We start from the raw sequence: 19,287 nt of genomic DNA on the forward strand, positions 1-19,287 counted from the left end.
TGTTGGGACTCCTGGGTCCTATCCTGGCTGGCCCAAGGGAAAAAGCAATGATGAAGGTGAAACATGGTAAGGAGGCTGGACTAGGGTGGAAAGAGAGACAGGGAGCTAGAATCAGACCACTGCCCCAGGCCCCAGGACGCAGTCTAAGGGAAGGGCACCTGGCCTGGGTAGGGACTCTGATATAGCAGAGCTCTCTCCCAGACTACATTCACCTCCAGGCATCATTGCCTAGCAGTGTTAAATTTACAAAGAGCTCTGACAGCCATAATCTTACAGAGCCTCCAGGAGAGCCCTGTAAAGTGGTGACTGCTCTTACACCCATGACCAAAGACTTGAAAACAGCCTTAGAAAAGTTGCCCCTCTTACATCCATTTCAGTTCAGTTCAGTTGCTCAGTCATGTCTGACTCTTTGCAACCCCATGGACTGCAGCACGGCAGACCTCCCTGTCCATCACCAACTCCCGGAGCTTGCTCAAACTCATGTCCATCAAGTCAGTGACGCCATCTAACCATCTCATCCTCTGTTGTCCCCATCTCCTTCTGCCTTCAATCTTTCCCAGCATCAGAGTCTTTTCCAATGAGTCAGTTCTTCACATCAGGTGGCCAAAGTATTAGAGTTTCAGCTTCAGCATCAGTCCCTCCAATGAATAATTCAGGACTGATTTCCTTTAGAAGGCCTGGTTGGATCTCCTTGCAGACCAAGGGACTCTCAAGAGTCTTCTCCAACACCACAGTTCAAAAGCATCAATTCTTTGGTGCTCAGCTTTCTTTATAGTCCAACTCTCACATCCATACATGACTACTGGAAAAACCATAGCCTTGACTAGATGGACCATTGTTGGCAAAGTAATGTCTCTGCTTTTTAATATACTGTCTAGGTTGGTCACCTTTTCTTTCAAGGAGCAAGTGTCTTTTAATTTCATGGTGGCAGTCACCATCTGCAGTGATTTTGTAGCCCAAGAAAATAAAAAAAATATTTACAGATAGTCTGTTTCCCCATCTATTTCCCATGAAGTGATGGGACCAGTTGAGCTATTTCAAATCCTGGAAGATGATGCTGTGAAAGTGCTGCACTCAATATGCCAGCAAATTTGGAAAACTCAGCAGTGGCCACAGGACTGGAAAAGGTCAGTTTTCATTCCAATCCCAAAGAAAGGCAATGACAAAGAATGCTCAAACTACCGCACAGTTGCACTCATCTCACACGCTAGTAAAGTAATGCTCAAAATTCTCCAAGCCAGGCTTCAGTAATACGTGAACCGTGAACTTCCTGATGTTCAAGCTGGTTTTAGAAAAGGCAGAGGAACCAGAGATCAAATTGCCAACATCTGCTGGATCATGGAAAAAGCAAGAGAGTTCCAGAAAAACATCTATTTCTGCTTTATTGACTATGCCAAAGCATTTGACTGTGTGGATCACAATAAACTGTGGAAAATTCTTCAAGAGATGGGAATACCAGACCACCTGACCTGCCTCTTGAGAAACCTATATGCAGGCCAGGAAGCAACAGAACTGGACATGGAAAAACAGACTGGTTCCAAATAGGAAAAGGAGTATGTCAAGACTGTATATTGTCACCCTGCTTATTTAACTTATATGCAGAGTATATCATGAGAAACGCTGGGCACAAGCTGGAATCAAGATTGCTGGGAGAAATATCAATAACCTCAGATATGCAGATGACACCACCCTTATGGCAGAAAGTGAAGAGGAACTCAAAAGCCTCTTGATGAAGGTGAAAGTGGAGAGTGAAAAAGTTGGCTTAAAGCTCAACATTCAGAAAACGAAGATCAGGACATCTGGTCCCATCACTTCATGGAAAATAGATGGGGAAACAGTGTCAGACTTTATTTTTGGGGGCTCCAAAATCACTGCAGATGGTGATTGCAGCCATGAAATTAAAAGACGCTTACTCCTTGGAAGGCAAGTTATGACCAACCTAGATAGCATATTCAAAAGCAGAGATATTACTTTGCCAACAAAGGTCCGTCTAGTCAAGGCTATGGTTTTTCCAGTGGTCATGTATGGATGTGAGAGTTGGACTGTGAAGAAAGCTGAGCGCCAAAGAATTTATGTTTTTGAACTGTGGTGTTGGAGAAGACTCTTGAAAGTCCCTTGGACTGCAAGGAGATCCATCCAGTCCATTCTGAAGGAGATCAGCCCTGGGATTTCTTTGGAAGGAATGATGCTAAAGCTGAAACTCCAGTACTTTGGCCACCTCATGTGAAGAGTTGACTCATTGGAAAAGACTCTGATGCTGGGAGGGATTGGGGGCAGGAGGAGAAGGGGACGACAGAGGATGAGATGGCTGGATGGCATCATCGACTCGATGGACATGAGTTTAGGTGAACTCTGGGAGCTGGTAATGGACAGGGAGGCCTGGCGTGCTGAAGTTCATGGGGTTGCGGAGAGTTGGACATGACTGAGTGACTGAACTGAACTGAACTGAACTGATGGGACCAGATGCCATGATCTTAGTTTTCTGAATGTTGAGTTTTAAGGCAACTTTTTCACTCTCCTCTTTCAATTTCTTTTTTTTTCCTCGCCCCATCAGGCCGGCCTCCCGGCGAGGCCCCGCCCACCAGACCCTCCTCCCACGGGGCCCCGCCCCGTCAGTCCTCTTTCAATTTCATCAAAAGGTTCTTCTTAGCTTTCTGCCATAAGGGTGGTGTCATCTGAGGTTATTGATATTTCTCCTGGCACTCTTGATTCCAGCTTGTGCTTCATCCAGCCTGGTATTTCTCATGATGTACTCTGCATATAAGTTAAATAAGCTGGGTGACAATATACAGCCTTGACATACTCCTTTCCCAATTTGGAACCAGTCTGTTGTTACATGTCTGGTTCTAACTGTTGCTTCTTGACCTGCATACAGAGTTCTCGGAGGCAGGTAAGGTGGTCTGGTATTCCCACCTCTTTCAGAATTTTCCACAGTTTGTTGTGATCCACACAGTCAAAGGCTTTGGTGTAGTCAATGAAGCAGAAGTAGATGTTTTTCTGAAACTCTCTTGCTTTCTCTATGATCCATCAGATGTTGGCAATTTGATCTTTGGTTCCTCTGCCTTTTCTAAATCCAGCTTGAACATCTGGAAGTTCTCGGTTCACATACTGTTGAAACCTGGCTTTGAGAATTTTGAGCATTACTTTGCTAGTGTGTGAGATGAGTGCAACTGTGCGGTAGTTTGAGCATTCTTTGTCATTGCCTTTCTTTGGGATTGGAATGAAAACTGACCTTTTCCAGTCCTGTGGCCACTGCTGAGTTTTCCAAATTTGCTGGCATATTGAGTGGAGCACTTTCACAGTATCATCTTTTAGGATGATGCATCAACTTAACAACAAACAAATAAATCCAGCTCTTCTGATCCAAAGTCTTTCAACCTATGTCTTCAATATATTGAGTCCTGTTCTCTTGCATTTGCCTCCCAAACACACCCCTTCTGCTATGGTTTTGAAATGCCTATGCATTCTTTGATACTACTCACTTCAAGAAATTGAACCACCCCTATAAGCTGCTCTTGGATTTCTAACCCTAAGAAACTGGGTAAGATAATGAATGTTTTCAAGTTACTGAGTTTTGGGGTGATTTTTTATGCAGCAATAGATAACCAGCACCTCTTCCCCATTGTAGGAATTGCCTTTCTTCCCCACACCAACTCACACCTTTACTGGAGAGCTCAAATCATTGGGAAGTTTCCTTTTCTCTTATACTCAGGTGAAGTTGGCTCAAACTGTAAAGAATCTGCCTGCAATGCAGGAGACGTGGGTTTGATCCCTGGGTGGGAAAATCCTCTGGAGAAGGCAATGGCTACCCACTCCAGTATTCTTGCCTGGAGAATCCCATGGACAGAGAAATGTGGCAGACTACAGTCCATGGGGTCACAAAGAGTTAGACAAGACTGAGGGACTAATGCTCACAGCACACAGATGAGATAGAACACCTGTGTTGAAATACCTGTGGTTGCTGCTTTCTAGCTGGTATTAAATATATTGGGCTGGTTACTTAATCTCTCTGTGCCTCAGTTTCCACATCTGTCAAACAATGATAAAAAGGAAGATTTTAAAGATTAAATCAGGGAATAGATGTGAGAGTGCCTGGCCCAGTACTGGGCACTTGGTGGGTGCCTGATAAATGTGACCTTCCTCTGGCTCTGGCTTTCTAGTTCCTGTCTCCCAATCCCCTGCCTGAACACACTGGGACTAGGACCAGGGATTTTAGGGGCCCCACATCCTCTTTCTGCCACTGGAGACAGAGGAGGAAGAGATCTGCCCTGAATAAGGGTTTTCTTCCTCCCACTATTGGGTAAGAAGTAACTTGTCCATGAGAGGCAGATGTACTGCTACAAAGGTCCCCTTGCAGATGAGGGACTGGAGCTGCACTGGCAAGGCTTAGGCTCCAGCCTGGTCACCCCTCCAACTCCTTGGAAGGTGAAAAGAATCTACTTTGCCACTCACTAATCCTCTACATATAAGGAAAAACGCTATTTCCAAGGCTTTGCCCATTTCTTTCCCTTTCTTCCTCCCCTCTCCCTTTATAAATTTTTAATTTTTATTTTAATCACAAATAATATGTGAAAAATAACATCAGCCAACATTTCCTGAGAACTTACCAGCCAAGGTTCTAAGACTGTTAGGTGTCTCACAACTGCTTTATGAGGCAGGTTCCTGTATTTACCCCATTTTACAGCTGAGAAAACCAAGGCACAGGGGCTAATGGCCCAAGGTCACACAGAGGCAAAAAGAAGCTAATGAAGCTCAGACTTCAAGGTCAGGACTTCATTACACAGTCTGTTCCAAACCTCCAGGCTTAAACTTTGTATTCTGAAGGCACAAATTGAGGCTTCAGAGAGTGTGTACTAGAAAACAGCACACACTACAAAAAAAAAAAAATAAAAATAATTTTTAAATGTATTTATATCTATAAACATGCACACACTTAAAAAAAAAAAACTTGTGGTCCTATTGTGAGGTTTTTTTGACAGAAAGTCTTGACTCTCTTTCCACGTTTCTGTCGTGGAGTGTGCACCACAGATGCTCAACTTAGGCACCTTCCCAAGAGTTGAGCCCTCTACTCTCCTCCCAGCTGCGTCTGCCGGGTCCCCCTGTCCCCCTCCCCCGTTCCTCCCTGCCTCCCCCGGCGTGTCCTTCCTGGGCCTCGCTTCTCACCCCGTTTTCTCTCTCACAGCGCGTCTCTCCTCTGCTATCCTTGCTCCTTCTCCTTCGTCTCTCTTGCTAACTGTCTAATGCATTTCTGCCTCTCCCTGCCCCACCCCAGCACTTGGCCATCCAGCGCACAGGCCCCTCTCCCGCCCTCGGTTGCCCTCTGCCAACCTCGCTACCCTCATTCACAGTGCCCCGCCCCGCTTTAAATCTTTCCGCTCCCCTCCCCGTCCTCGTTCCCCGCTAAGCCCTGCCACTCCGCGGCCCGGCAGGAGCTCACAGCAGGCGGGCTGCGACGCGCGCTGACAGGGTAATGAATGGCTTCAGCGGTAATTAGCGACCCGGCGGCTAATCATGATGTACATTTACATTTTAAGTGCTGCAGAGGGAGCTGGAGAAGAGGAGGAGAGAGACGGGAGGGGACGCGGGCCTTTTCCGCAGCCTCCCTTCACTGACAGGGGAGCGAAGTGAACCGAGTCTTCTCCAGCTGGCGGCAGCGGAGGGGGATGGCGGTGCGAGGCTTTCCAGGGCCAACCCGGGCGAATGCAGAACTGCCTCATCCTCAACAGACGTGAACTCGGAGCTCCCAGGCCCCTTCCTCCAAACTGCAGACCACTGATTAATCCCCTCCAAGTGAACGTTCAGCCTAGGCTTACATACCCCCGTGGATGGAGAGCTCTCTTCTTCCGTAACCAACCGGTTCGGACTTAGATTTCAGCGGTTTGGGGACTTTTTCTTAGGAGAAGGCAATGGCACCCCACTCCAATACTCTCGCCTGGAAAATCCCATGGACGGAGGAGCCTGGTGGGCTGCAGTCCATGGGGTCGCTAAGAGTTGGACACGACTGAGCGACTTCCCTTTCACTTTTCCTTTCATGCATTGGAGAAGGCAACGGCAAGCCTGGAGGGACGGGGGAGCCTGGTGGGCTGCCGTCTACGGGGTCGCACAGAGTCGGACACGACTGAAGCGACTTAGCAGCAGCAGCAGCAACGAAACTGATGCCCGTTAAGGCCCACAACTGCCCCAGTTTTACAGAACCTGAGTACCCCTGAGCCTCGTCAAGGGCTGCAAACTCTTTTGCCTTCACCAGACTGCTGCCCTTCGACTCCTACGGCTGTTCCTCGGGGCGGGGGTGGGGCCGCGGGAGCTGGGACTGGCCAGAAACACAGGTTCCGAGCCGACAGCGTCCTCCAGAGCCTCTCTCCCCAGCGTGCGAGCAGGAGATCCGAGAAGAGGATGGTCATTCACGTACTGGGGCTCAAAAGTCCACCTGCTCTCCAGTCACTCCCAAAGGGCCGTATTGGAGTCAGTCCTGGGTCCCAAATAGCAGGGCCGAGCGCTAGGAGATACGAGATACTGAGAAGGCGAAAGCAGCCTGGAGGAGAGGAGAGGGACCCCAGCAGCCCCGTCTCGAGACTGAGCACCAGCTCGCCCGGGCACTGGGGTGACCCCAGCACTTCAACGGCTTCCTGTCCGCCGCAGCTATCAGGGCTCCACCCGGCCACGCCCCGTCGTAGTCATCCCTACCCGGATCAGGTCTGGCCCGCCTTCAGTTCTTTGTGTGCGCGAGGGGTGGAAGGATGAAGGACGAGGCCCTAGGGCAATTCTAGGAGGAATACAGCTCCTTCACAAACCCTCTCTCTCTCATCAGCAATCCTTTAAAGCCCAATCTCGTCTCTCCCTTCACTGTTCATCTCTCCTGGAAAGAGATCCCGGGCCACTCCCTCGGTCTTGCGGAGTTCCCGGGGAAGGGCACCCAGTAACACCATAAGGTCCCAGAGATCCGTTTCCCAGCTACCTCCCTTCTCCCTCAAAACCTGCTTTTACCCAGTCTCTTTTCTGAAAAAGGACCCCACTGTGTCCCAGGGGGCCCGATTGACTAACAGCAAATTCCACCTGAGAAGAAGGGGGATCCACGCGAGCTGAGGACAATGTCTGGCTTACTGTAGGGCATGCAGCTCTAATACTTGACTTTCAGGCATGGACGGAGGGAGCTTAACTCCTCTTGAGAGGCGGGTCTCATCGTTCTCGTCCCATTCATTCCAGGGGACAGCCTGGCCCAGAGCCTCAGTTCGCACACCCCAGCGGGTGTGCGGGGGTGTCTGGGAGCCTTCAGCTCCGGTCAGGCGCGGCGAGGCTGAGACCTCAGTTCTCAGGCTGCCCTGCGAGGACCATGCCGAGACATAGTCGTCGAGGGCAGGCGCGGAGCGGAGACGGAGCCAGCGCCTACTACACTCAGCTGACAGCGCGCAGGCTGTCATTCAGGCGAGAAGAGCGGCTCGGGAGCGAAGGGACGGGGTCGGGGTGGGGGTGTCATTCCTCTAGGAGTGGGAGAAAGAGGTCCCAGTCCCCAGAAGGCCGCTTTGAAATCTCTCATTGGGAGCGGGCAAGGGGTGGGTGGACTTCAGCTAAACCGCGAAAGGGCTCGGGGACCCGGCTTGAAGCGGCGTTTGCCCAGCAAACGCAGTTTTTATTTAGGTTGTAGGTTTATGAAGGTAGGCTCAGGTAGGGCTGATGGTGATTACAGGGAAACTTCAGCTGGCAGGTCACCCCTGGCACTGCCATGGCACCCCGCGGTGCGCGCACCTCCCAAACCCGGGTATCCGAGGACCGCAGTGGATGCAGGCGAAAGGCTGGGGAGGCTGGGGCGGCTGGGGCGCGAGCCGGCAGGGCTGGGTAAGGGGCGGGGCCCGGCGGCAGGGGCGGGGCTCCCAGGCTCTGAGGCGGGGCACAGCTAAAGGCGCGTAGCACAGGGCGCCGAGATAGCCGAGTAGAGCAGCGCCCAGTGGAGAGAAGAGGAAGGCTAGGATCGCACCGTCCCAATCCGCCAGCCAGCGTCCACGCCGCTCCCGCACCCTTACCCCTGCCGGCCCTTGCCGGACGCGACCCACCGACATGCAGCCCCGGGGCTGAGGCGGCCCGATGGCGAAGCCCACGTCCCCGCAACGACGGCTCATGGAGAACTTCCGTAAGGTGCGCTCCGAGGAGGCGCCGGTGGGGAGCGGGGATGAGGAGGGCGGCCCGGGCTCAGGCCCCTTCGCCGACCTGGCGCCGGGCGCCGTGCATATGCGGGTCAAGGAGGGCAGCAAGATCCGGAACCTGCTGGCCTTCGCCACTGCCAGCATGGCGCAGCCAGCCACGCGCGCCATCGTCTTCAGCGGCTGCGGTCGAGCCACCACCAAAACCGTCACGTGTGCCGAGATCCTTAAGCGCCGCCTGGCGGGTCTGCATCAGGTCACGCGGCTGCGCTACCAGAGCGTGCGCGAGCTGTGGCAGAGCCTCCCTCCGGAGCCCACGCCGGGGCAGAAGCCTGGCGAGCCAGCCGCCAGTCTCAGTGTACTTAAGAACGTGCCCAGCCTCGCCATCCTACTTTCCAAGGATGCCCTGGATCCGCGCCAACCCGGCTACCAGCCGCCGAACCCCCATCCCGGCCCCTCGTCCCAGCCAACTGCTCCGACGTCCAAGAGGAGTCTAGGGGAACCTGCTGCTGGAGAGAGCTCCGCGAAGAGGTCACAACCCGAGCCAGGTGCTGCTGAAGAGGAACAGACCGCCTGAGAACTACGGCCTCTGGGCCACCTGGACGGGCTGGATCCTACCCCCGAGCTTCGACCTTGAGACGCATCTCTAGCCTTTCATGCCTTGGTACTCTGGAACCTACAATGTGGCAGTATAGACCCCAAGGCGACAAGAGGGGAACCCCAGGGAAGCTTCGTCGTGGGGTTGCTCCTCCACCTGTGTTGCCTGACGACACCTTCAGCTTTTCTGAACCATACGGGGACCTTCTTCAGGGAGGGAATGGTGGGCAATGGGACTCTTGAGCCTTTAACCCCAAGGGTTAAAGGTTCCTGTAGGATTCTTGAAGTGGGGTAGGAAGGTGGAAGCTGAGGAAAGCTCTTGGAATCACCCCACCATTGTCAGCAGAGGGCAAAGGGTTGGAAGCCACTGCTTGAGGGCGGGCGATTTTGAGTGGCAAGTGGTAAGGGGCTATTCTGCCCCTCACCCCAGGACAGTTTCTAGTTTTCCTTTCCCTGCTTTTAAGGAGCATCCTGAGATCATGGTGGCAGGGACGTCTCCATAGGCTCTTTTAACATCCCACTTTCCCCATGCTGGCCCAGAGGGAGAGACCCAGGACAGAACTCTCCATGCCACCTCCCCTGAGCCCCACAGCTGGAGTCTTGCTTCCAATAACACAAACACAAAAATGGTTCTGTCCCTGGGTTTTTTCCTAACCACTTGCCTGTGTAGAGACTGCTCTGGTCTGCCCCCTTGTGTCTCAGTCCCCTCCAGCCTGGAATCCTTAGCTTTTGGAGTCTTAAGGGTCAGGCACAGAAACTGGACAGCTTTGAAATGGTGCCGGGAGCACCTTACCCAGTGGCTGGTTCCTCCCTCTTTCTCAGCCCTTCCTGGCTAGCTCCAGTAGCTTCAGGGCTTGTGGCCAGAAGGGGACCTTTGTCACCTTATGTGTTACCACTAAGGGAAAGGGAGCAGCATACTGCTTTTCTGGAAGGGGGAGGAAAGTGAGCATCAGTGAACTATCCTGGGGGTCACTGCCAAGGGTGGTAGACCCAACTGGGCTCCCTAAGTCTGCAGCCTCCTGCCAATAAACAGCCCTACCAGACGGCTGGCACAGAGCCCCCCAGACCCATGGATAGAATCTACCCTTCACTGCTCTCTCTCTCTCTCTCTCTCTCTCTCTGAGAAAGGACAGCACACCCTTGGGAGAGGGGGAGGAGAGACTGAGCACAAATCCACTGCTGGAAATTACTATTCAGCAGAGAAGCTGGGACTTGGGCTGTGAATCACTGCAGGCTCCCTGATAAGCTGCTGCCTCTGGCCCTGCACAGCTGTCTGTTGAGAGATAACAGCCTTATAAGCCTTTCTGCCCAACTCCAAGTCAGGTGGGAGGGTGGAAGGAGTGCTGTGTACTGGAAGCACTCTAGCAAATATGAGGGGGAGGGGCATATAGCTCCAAGATCATAGAAGCAGACCCTGTCCCCTTGCAACTTAACAGCATCCATGGAAAGGAAGAGATGGGGAAATATGTAAGTCACTTTGTAGGCAAAAAGCTGAAATAAATCCTTCTGCTGGTAACAAGAGGTAGGTTTCTGCAGTTGATAGAAGGGGCTCTTCAGGGAGTTCACCCTCACCCCCCAGCTCTGCTTGTGCTTTGGATAGGTGGGCCCTGTCAAAGAGACTGGCACGGGCTGCTCTCCCTAATGTCTTGTTCTTGATGAGTCCCTGGGGAGAGCCAAGGGATTGGGGTGTATGAGTCTGACTCTCTCAGGAGCAGCCCAGGAAGTGTGGAGAGAATGTAAACTGTCCTGACAACAAGGGTGCCCTGGGCTGGCACTGGGCGTCCGCATCTGAATTTAAATGATACAACGCAGAAGAGGTCCTGCATGGTAGAGTCTTAGGAGAGACTGCTCTTGGTTCTGGAAGAGGGTCAACTTTCCAAGATCACTAGCGTCTAAAGTCCTGATTGCTGGGTCACCAGGACAATGCAAGCAGAGACTTTCTCATTGAAGATGTCTTGGGTCAGGTGAGTCACCTTCCAGCCTAGAAACTCACCCTGTGGTGTGGAGAGGAGAGGGGCATGTTGTTTCCCCACCTTCAGAGTGTTACCCTGCTCACATGGTGGACTGCGTTTCTGCCTCCCATGCTAGAAAGTGGGTTATAAAACTGGCTGTCTTTTTTGCACCTTTACTCCATCCCAGCAGCTTCAGTTCCCAGGATTTTGATATGTGCTCACGAGTGGCAATGGAACCCAGCATCTATGAATGAGCTCCCCACCCCTGCTTTACTAGATCCTCTGGCCCTGCTGACCCAAGAGGTGACAGATACCCCTATCCACCCCCAACTCCAAGGCTGAGGTGGGAACCTGAGAAGTGCTGGAATAAAGCAGGGGGTGGCCACAGGAGCACCTCAGAGACAGCTCACTTCAAGAACTGACTCGTGGCAGAATGGGAGGGAGTGGGGAGTGCCCTGCCCCACTGTGAGACACCATCTTTCCAGTAGGACCTCTATCCAAGAGCTTTCTGGGCCCTCCTTTGGGGACACTTCCAGCTAGGGGTGGCAGTGAAGACTCACACCCCCAAAACTATCCGGTCACACAATCAGAATCCACTTGGGAGCATAAATATATATAATCTAAGGCCAGAGCATGTGGTTAGATGGGCAATGGGCCACCAGCTGGACCGTGAGGGACTTCATTGTTGTGCCAGGTGCCAATCTAAGCACAGGGTTGGGTGGGGAGTCGGGGGGAGAATCACAGTGTAATCAGACACAGTTTCTGCTGCAGGATATCCCAGTCTAGGGGAGAGGGAAAAGAAAGTCATGGCACAATGCAGTAATAGTAGGAGAAGGGAGTTCTGAGAAGAGGCACTTAATTCACTCAGAGGTACTGATGGAGCTGGCTCAGCAGTGACCAGACAGAGTTAGACAGCTGGACAGGACTAGACAAGGAATTCCAGGCAGAGAGGTGATGCTGCATCTGGTGTTGAGGCAGCTACAAGTGTCTGAACAAAGCTCGGCCAAAGCAGGTGGGACTGGAATACCAGGTGGGAGCTGGGAGCCAGGTCACAAGTAGCCTCCCTGAAGAAAGGGAGGGAGGCAATGGTCTTTTTTCTTTTCATTATATTCCATTGGTTTTTTTTGGTATTGGTCTTTTTTCTTTTCGTTATATTCCATTGTTATTTTTAAAAATATTTATTTACTTCTTATTATTCTTAATATTATTCTTAATATTTACTTATTAAATATTTGGCTTCTGAGGTGGCACTAGTGGTAAAGAACATGCCTGCCAATGCAGGGGGCATAAGAGACTCTGGTTTGGTCCCTGGGTTGGGACGATCCCCTGGAGGAGGGCACATCAACCCACTCCAGTATTCTTGCCTGGAGAATCCCATAGACAGAGGAACCTGATGGGATACAGTCCATGGGGTTGCAGAGTCAGACACGATTGAATCGACTTAGCACAGCACAAAGCATTTACTTATTTAGGCTGCACTGGGTCTTAGTTGCAGGACTTGAGCGAGATCTTTAGTTGTGATGTTTAGGATCTAGTTCCCTGACCAGGGCTGGAGCTTGGGGCCCCTGATTGGGAGTGGAAGTCTTAGCCACTGGACTACCAAGGAAGTCTCACCTTAGTCTGATTGATGTTTGAGAAGGATCCTTCTGGCACCAGTGTAGGTGGAAGGTGAATTGGAAGGGGCCTGACTGCATTTGCTATACTGCAGGGAGGTAGGAGACGGAGCTCTGGTAGTGGGACCAGAGATGGAGTCAGATTTGAGAGCTACCCAGGCTAGGTAGGATTTCATTGCCATTACAGCCAGCATAGAGGAGGGTTGTTCTTTGTGGCTTAACCCTAGCTTGGCCAGAACTTAGCCTGCCTTCCTGGCATCACAGGATGAACCAAACAATAGATGGATTTTGGTAGGGAAGAGGGGTGAGTTAGAGGGGTCCGCAGCTTCAAATTGGTAAAAGCTTTAAAGCTCTTGTCCACTGGCCATGAATCTCCTAGAACATGTTCACTGCACAGTTAAAGGAAGTCCTGGGTGAGACACACTCCCGCCTGGCCAGTGCATCTCCCAGACTGGCTCCCTTCATCTCCCAGCCCCTACTCGATTTGTTCTACAGTTTGGATCACTGCTATGCCCATATTGGCCACTAGGGACGCTCTAGTCCCCTCTTTCACTGAGATGTTGAAATACCTACAGGTTTCCCAGGGAAAAGGGTAATTGAAGAAAGGGAAGGACGAAATACAGTCACAGGAAGGTCTCCTTGGTGACATTGGGTTTCTTCCTGTCGGAGCTTACCTTAGTTTGTAGTTGTGCCCTCATTAGTGTGAACCTCTGGTTGTCAGTTACCCAGTAAACCAGAAGCCGTGATTAAATGGATCCTGCCTGCCTTGCTCCCTACCTAGCTCTTGGAATGCAGGAATCCCACAGAGAGCTGTTGATTGAGTGAATAAGGACTGGGTGAATGAGATTTCTGAACTGTTCTGACACCACATCAAAGCCCTTAACTGTCCATCCCCAGAAAGTGGCCAAAGTCCCCCATCCCCACCATATGGACCTTTGGGTTCTATCTTCTTTTTGAAAAAGCTAAGGGTCACCATGTTTAGGCCTAACTGGAGGATTCTGGTGTTGTTTTTGACTCCTGTTGATTATCATAGACATTGTGAGTTGAATTGTATCCCTCCAAAAGGTATTTTGAAGCCTTAACCCCTGGTACCTGTAAACATAACCTTATTTGGAAACAGGATCTTTGCAGGTGTAATTAATATGTAAGATGAGGTCATACTGAAATAGGAAGAGTCCTTAATCCAATATGTCCTTATAGGAAGAGGAGAAGATACAGACTGACACATAGAGAGAAGAACAGCATGTGAAGATGGAGGCAAAGACTGGAGTTATGCAGCTGCAAGCCAAGTAATGCCAAAGACTGCCAGTGAACAACAGAAGCTAAGAGAAAGGTATAGAATGTAGTCCTCCCTGGAGCCATCAGAGACAGCATGGTCCTGCAGACATCCTGATTTTGGATATCTAGCTTCCAGAACTGAGAAAATAAATTTCTGCTGTTTTAAATCATCCAGCCTGGGGTACTTTATGAAAGCAGCCATAAGAAACTAATACAATATTCTCACCACCTTCAGTGGGAATAGGGAAAAGGAATATGGGGTGTTTGCTAAGGTCTAGTCGTGCATGGTGAAAGGCTCTTTTCAGAGTTCTGCTAGCAAATGTGAACAGATCATATTGAACAGTGTCATATTGAATAGATGATAGGCTTTGCAAGAAATGAGGCTGATTCTGATTTAGAGCAAGTTATTCTTCTCTGAGCCTCAGCTCTCTCATCTGCAAAATGGGCCAGATTGCTGTGGGGATAATACCAGCCTTCCCAATCTTTACTCATTGGAATCACCTAGGGCACTTGTCAAAAATATAGATTGCTGTTATAAATTAATTGGTATAAACTGATTGATTTCTAAATAAAATAGACCTTGCATTACAACTGAAAAAAATGTGTAGATTACATGTTATATGTTAATTATCCCACAATTTTTTAAAAATACAGATTGCTGGGGTTGAACTTCAAAGCAACAGCGTCAGAATCTCCCAGAAAGGACCTGGAAATGGGTATTTCAATAAGATCCTTGAGTGATTTTGATGGTTAATCAAGGTTGACTAGTCGGTGAGATAATTTTTAGAAGGAGTGGCACACTCATTCTTAAGCAAGACCCAAAGTTAAATCCCCATCACAGGAAAAAACCTTTAAGACAGCAGCTAGTAGACTCAGAACACAAAGCATCCCAGCCCTGGGCCCTTTGTCCTGACAGGAAACTGAGGGTGTGAGGTCCAGTTCAGACAACTACAAAAACTCAGCTTTCTTTGTTTAAAAAAAATTATAAGGATGCAGAAAACATGGAGCCTGCATACATTGCTGATGGGAATGTTGATGCAGGCTACCTCGGAACAGCTTGGCAGTTCCTCAAAAAGTTAAACATAGACTTACCTTATGACCCATATATTGTTGCTAGATATAATAATGGAAATAATGGAACACATGTGTCCACATGAAAATATGCCCACAAATGTTCACAGAAGCCTTGTTCATAATAGGCAAAAAGTGGAAAAAACTCAAATGTCCATTAACTGATGAATGAGTAAACAAAATGTGGAATATCCATATAATGGAGTATAACTCTGCCACAAAAAGAAATGAAGAACTTATTACAACATGGATGAATCTTGTAAACTTTATATGAAGTGCAAGAAAGTTGCTCAGTTGTGCCTGGCTCTTTGCAACCCCATGGACTGTAGCCCTCCAGGCTTCTCTGTTCATGTGATTCTCCAGGCAAGAATACTGGAGTGGGTAGCTGTTCCCATCTCAGGGGATCTTCTCAGTCCAGAGATCGAATCCAGGTCTCCTGCATTGCAGGCAGATTCTCTACCATCTGAGCCACCAGCGAAGCCCTAGAATACTGGAGTGGGTACCCTATCCCTTCTCCAGTGCATCTTCCCAATCCAGGAATTGAACCAGGGTCTCCTGCATTGCAGTTGGATTCTTCACCAGCTGAGCTACGAGGGAAGCCCTGTGAAAGAAACCAGACCCCAAAGGACATTCATATTTATGTGAAATTTCTAGTGAAGCAAATCCATAAATACAGAAAGTAGATCTGTAGTTGCCTAGGGCTGGTGGGGTTCAGGGAATGAGGAGTGACTGCCATTGGGTATGGAGTTTCTCTTTGGGATGGTAAAAATGTTCTGGAACTAGATAATGATAATGCTTATACAACATAGCAAATAAAAGGACACTGAATTATAGACTTTAAAAGGATGAATTTTCTGGTTTGTGAATTATATTTCAATCAAAAATTATATCCTTTAATGATGTTATCATAAAAGTAATAACTTAGGAAATTACATAATAAGTATTAATTAATTATGAAAAAGTACTATTAGAGCTCTCCTATCTATATTCAATGGGCTTCCTAGGTGGCACTAGTGGTAAAGAACCCACCTGCCAATGCAGGAGACATAAGAGACATGGGTTAAATCCCTGGATTGGGAGGCTACCTCTGGAGGAGGGAATGGCAATCCACTCCAGTGTTCTTTTCCAGAGAATCCCTTGGACAGAGGAGCCTGACGGGCTGCAGTCCATGGGGTTGCAAAGAGTTGGACACTACTGAAGTGACTGAGCACGCATGCATGCACTTGTACTGGATCCCCGAGCAGGATCACCTTTGAAGGCTACCTCCTCCTGCCACCTTTTCTCCCTGATTCCCAGGTGATCCATGTGGTGTGTTTATCCACTCCACCTCCATGCCTTGTCCCTAGTCTCACAACCTGCCATGCCCTGGGAAAAGAACTTTCTACAATTTACAACAGAAAAATGCAACACTCACCATTTATTGAGTTCTATTTATTGAGGTATGTCCAGGCAGGACATAGTATTTTACACGCACTATGTTATATAATTTTCTCAATAACAAATTAGTAGGTTCCATCATTATTATCATTATATAGATGAATTAACTGTGGTTCAGGAAATTGGAATACCTTGCCTAAGGCCCTGCAGCAGAGCTGTAATTTAACAGTAGCAAGAATGTCATTCTCTCGGGTGCCCTCTCACATTCATCTCCTTTTCTGAAGCAGGCTAGTGTTGGGATTCCCATCACTAGAAGTGCCCAAGTGAGGACTTGGGAATGGAAGCAACATAGGATCAGTCAGACTAAGAGCCACAAGCTACTTCCAGCCTTGAAATGACAGGATTCATTTTTTTTCCTCAAAGCATGCTTAATTCCCACCAGAGAAGATAAGAACTTTTCTTGCATGTGAACTTCACTTTACTAGAAAGTCACATGATGGAACAATGTCTGTATCTGTACAAGCTCCTCAATAATTCCTCCCCTCTGCACACATCAGAGGAAATGCCTCATCACAACTCTTTCAGGAGGAAGACTCTGCTGCAGCAGGAAGCTGATAGGCTGATCAACTGATGATGATGACATCCCTGAGATATCAAAGTCCAGCTGCTGCTTCTCCATTGGGATAGCAAAGGATTTCGGGCTGAAGATGATAGAGTCAAAAGACCCTGACAGCCTTGGGCAGGAACCAAGATATCTGGTCTAAACCTATCCTGGAGGAAGTAGACAGAATGGGCTGCAGGGGCACAACTGGAGAAGAACTTGGGAATAAGCAGAGGCTTCCCGACTTAAGTGAGGTAATAGGCTGAATTCAAAGATGGCCCCCAGGGTTCATGTCCCCTAGTGTACATGCCTTGTATAAACAGGGCTGAATTTGTGAAAGTGATGGGATATATCATTCTCAAGATTAGTACTAATCCATTTACTTTGAGTTAATCAAAAGAGAGATTATGCTGGATGTGCCTGAAGCCTAATCAGATGAGGCCTCCTTTAAAGGAAGGTGAAGTGTCAGAGATACTTTCCTGTTGGTTTGAAGAAATAAACGGTGGTACTGTGAGGGGACCTACAGAGGATCCATGTGGTAAGGCCCTGAGGGTGGCCTCTAGGAGCTGAGGGTGATCCTTGGCTGACAGCAAGAAAAAAACGGGCACTTAGTCCTACAACTGCAAGGAACTGAATTCTGCCAACAACCTAAACAAGCCTGGAAAAGGACTCTGAGCTTCAAGTGAGACCGCAGACCTGGCTGACATCTTGATTTCAGTCTTGTAAGACCCTGAGAAGAAAAATCAGTTATGCTATGAAGGCATAACTGACCTACAGAAATGAGAAATAATAAATGGGTATTGTTTTAAAGTTAGTTTGTGGTAAATTATCATTCAGCAATAATAAAGCTAATACAGGGACTTCCTGGTGACACAGTGGATGGGAATCGGCCTGCCAGTGCAGGGGACAAAGGTTCGATCCCTGGTCTGGGAAGATTCCACATACCTTGGGTAACTAAAGCCCATTGAGCCCTGGTGCCACAACTTCTGAAGCCCATGTGCCCTAGAGCCTGTGCCCCACAAAAGAACCCACCACAATGAGAAACCTGTGCACCACAACGCAGAATAGGCCCTGCTCACCACAACTAGAGAAAGCCCACACACAGCAATGAAGATCCAGCATAACCAAAACAACAACTAATACAGGTCATAAGGACTTAGAACTGCCTTCAAGGTAGCAGGGGGTTCAGAATTTGCTGTGAAGCCAGCAAAGTCTACCTTTGTGGGTACTGGGGAAAGAAAATTTCTGCAGTCAGACAAACCTGGGCTCAAATCTAAGCACTATTCTTGATATTTATCAGTTATGTGATTCTTGGGGAAGTGTCCTTTGAATCTATTCCTTCATCCATAAAATAGGGGTAAATACTCACCTCACAACACTGTTATGAGGCTTAGATGGGATAATAAATAGTTTGTAGCTTGCAGTGGCACAAAATTAATTATGATCATAATTGTTTTTGAAAACAACGAAAACATACAATATTACAGTAGCCAATCTAAGGTACTGCAGGCAAACACAAGTACAGCACCTTACAATTTGGGATTGGGATTCAAGTGCCATGTAGCCAGCGCTTTTTCTTTTTCTTTTTAGCCGAGCAAGGCTTGAGGGATCTTAATTCCCTCACCAGGCGCTGAACCGAGACCACAGCAGTGAAAGCACTGAATCTTAACCACTGGACTGCCAGGGAACTCCCAACTCATTGCTTTCTTTCTCAAGTTTTTATCTTTTTTCTTTTTAATTGGAGTATAGTTGATTTACAATGTTAACTTCTGCTGCACAGCAAAGTGATTCAGTTACACATATACATATATCCACCTCTTTCTAGATTCTTTTTCCAGTCCTTTTTATTTTTAAAACATATTATTTATATTTTTGCCTGCACTGGGTCTTCATTGTCACCCACCAGCTTTCTCTAGTTGAGGCAAACGGGGGCTACTCTTCCTCGTGGTGCTTGAGCTTCTCATTGCAGTGGCTTCTCTTGTTGCAGAGCACTGGCTCTAGGCACTGGGGTCCCAGTAGTTGTGGCCCACAGGCTTAGCTGCTCCTCAGCATGTGGGATCTTCCCAAAGGAGGGATCGAACCCATGTCCTCTGAATTGGCAGGCAGATTCTTAACCACTGGACCATGAGGGAAGTCCCTTCTAGTGCTTTCTCAATCATGAGAGCCCTGCCGTCTCCTGGGCATCCAGTGCTTGGCAATTGAATGAATACTATTTGAAATCAAAGAGGTCATATTTCCCCAGGTGTCTTTTCAATATTTTGGTGGGAGAAAATGAGGACAGTGCTTTCTAAAAAGCTTTTTTATCATTTTCCCAGCCAGGTTCATATCCCTTAAAGCCATACTGCTAGGGAGGAAGCAGAAAAGGGTTATCTGCTGAAACCCTAGAGACAGGGCTTAGAGTCAGCAAGCAAAGCCTGAATCCCCATCTTTTCTTTCCTCAGTAGTTCCAGGGATAGAGAATGAGGGATAACAAGACAACAGACTTGTCTCATTAACACTGCATGGCAGCTAGGTAATTCAGGCCTGGGGAAAGTGATCCCGCGCTGCTGAGGAACTCAAGGTCAGAATGCAGTTAATGAGGCCAAATTAGATGTTAAAAGTCGGCACTGGGGAATTCCCTGATGGCCCAGTGGTTAAGAATCCGCCTTGCAGAGGATAAGGGT

The 19,287-nt window shown here is 48.7% G+C and overlaps 1 protein-coding gene across 1 annotated transcript; it reads left to right on the forward strand.

Annotated features, from left to right (window-relative positions):
* Positions 1-7,892: 7,892 nt before the first annotated feature.
* RPP25 (ribonuclease P and MRP subunit p25) lies at positions 7,893-14,144 on the forward strand. Its single transcript, XM_014477005.2, has 2 exons — positions 7,893-10,696; positions 13,498-14,144. The coding sequence occupies exon 1, from the start codon at positions 8,080-8,082 to the stop codon at positions 8,710-8,712; it is 633 nt and encodes a 210-aa protein (XP_014332491.1). The 5' UTR covers positions 7,893-8,079; the 3' UTR covers positions 8,713-10,696; positions 13,498-14,144.
* The last annotated feature ends 5,143 nt before the right edge of the window (positions 14,145-19,287 follow it).

Source organism: Bos mutus, chromosome 21, assembly GCF_027580195.1.
Source record: "Bos mutus isolate GX-2022 chromosome 21, NWIPB_WYAK_1.1, whole genome shotgun sequence".
NCBI lineage: Eukaryota > Metazoa > Chordata > Mammalia > Artiodactyla > Bovidae > Bos > Bos mutus.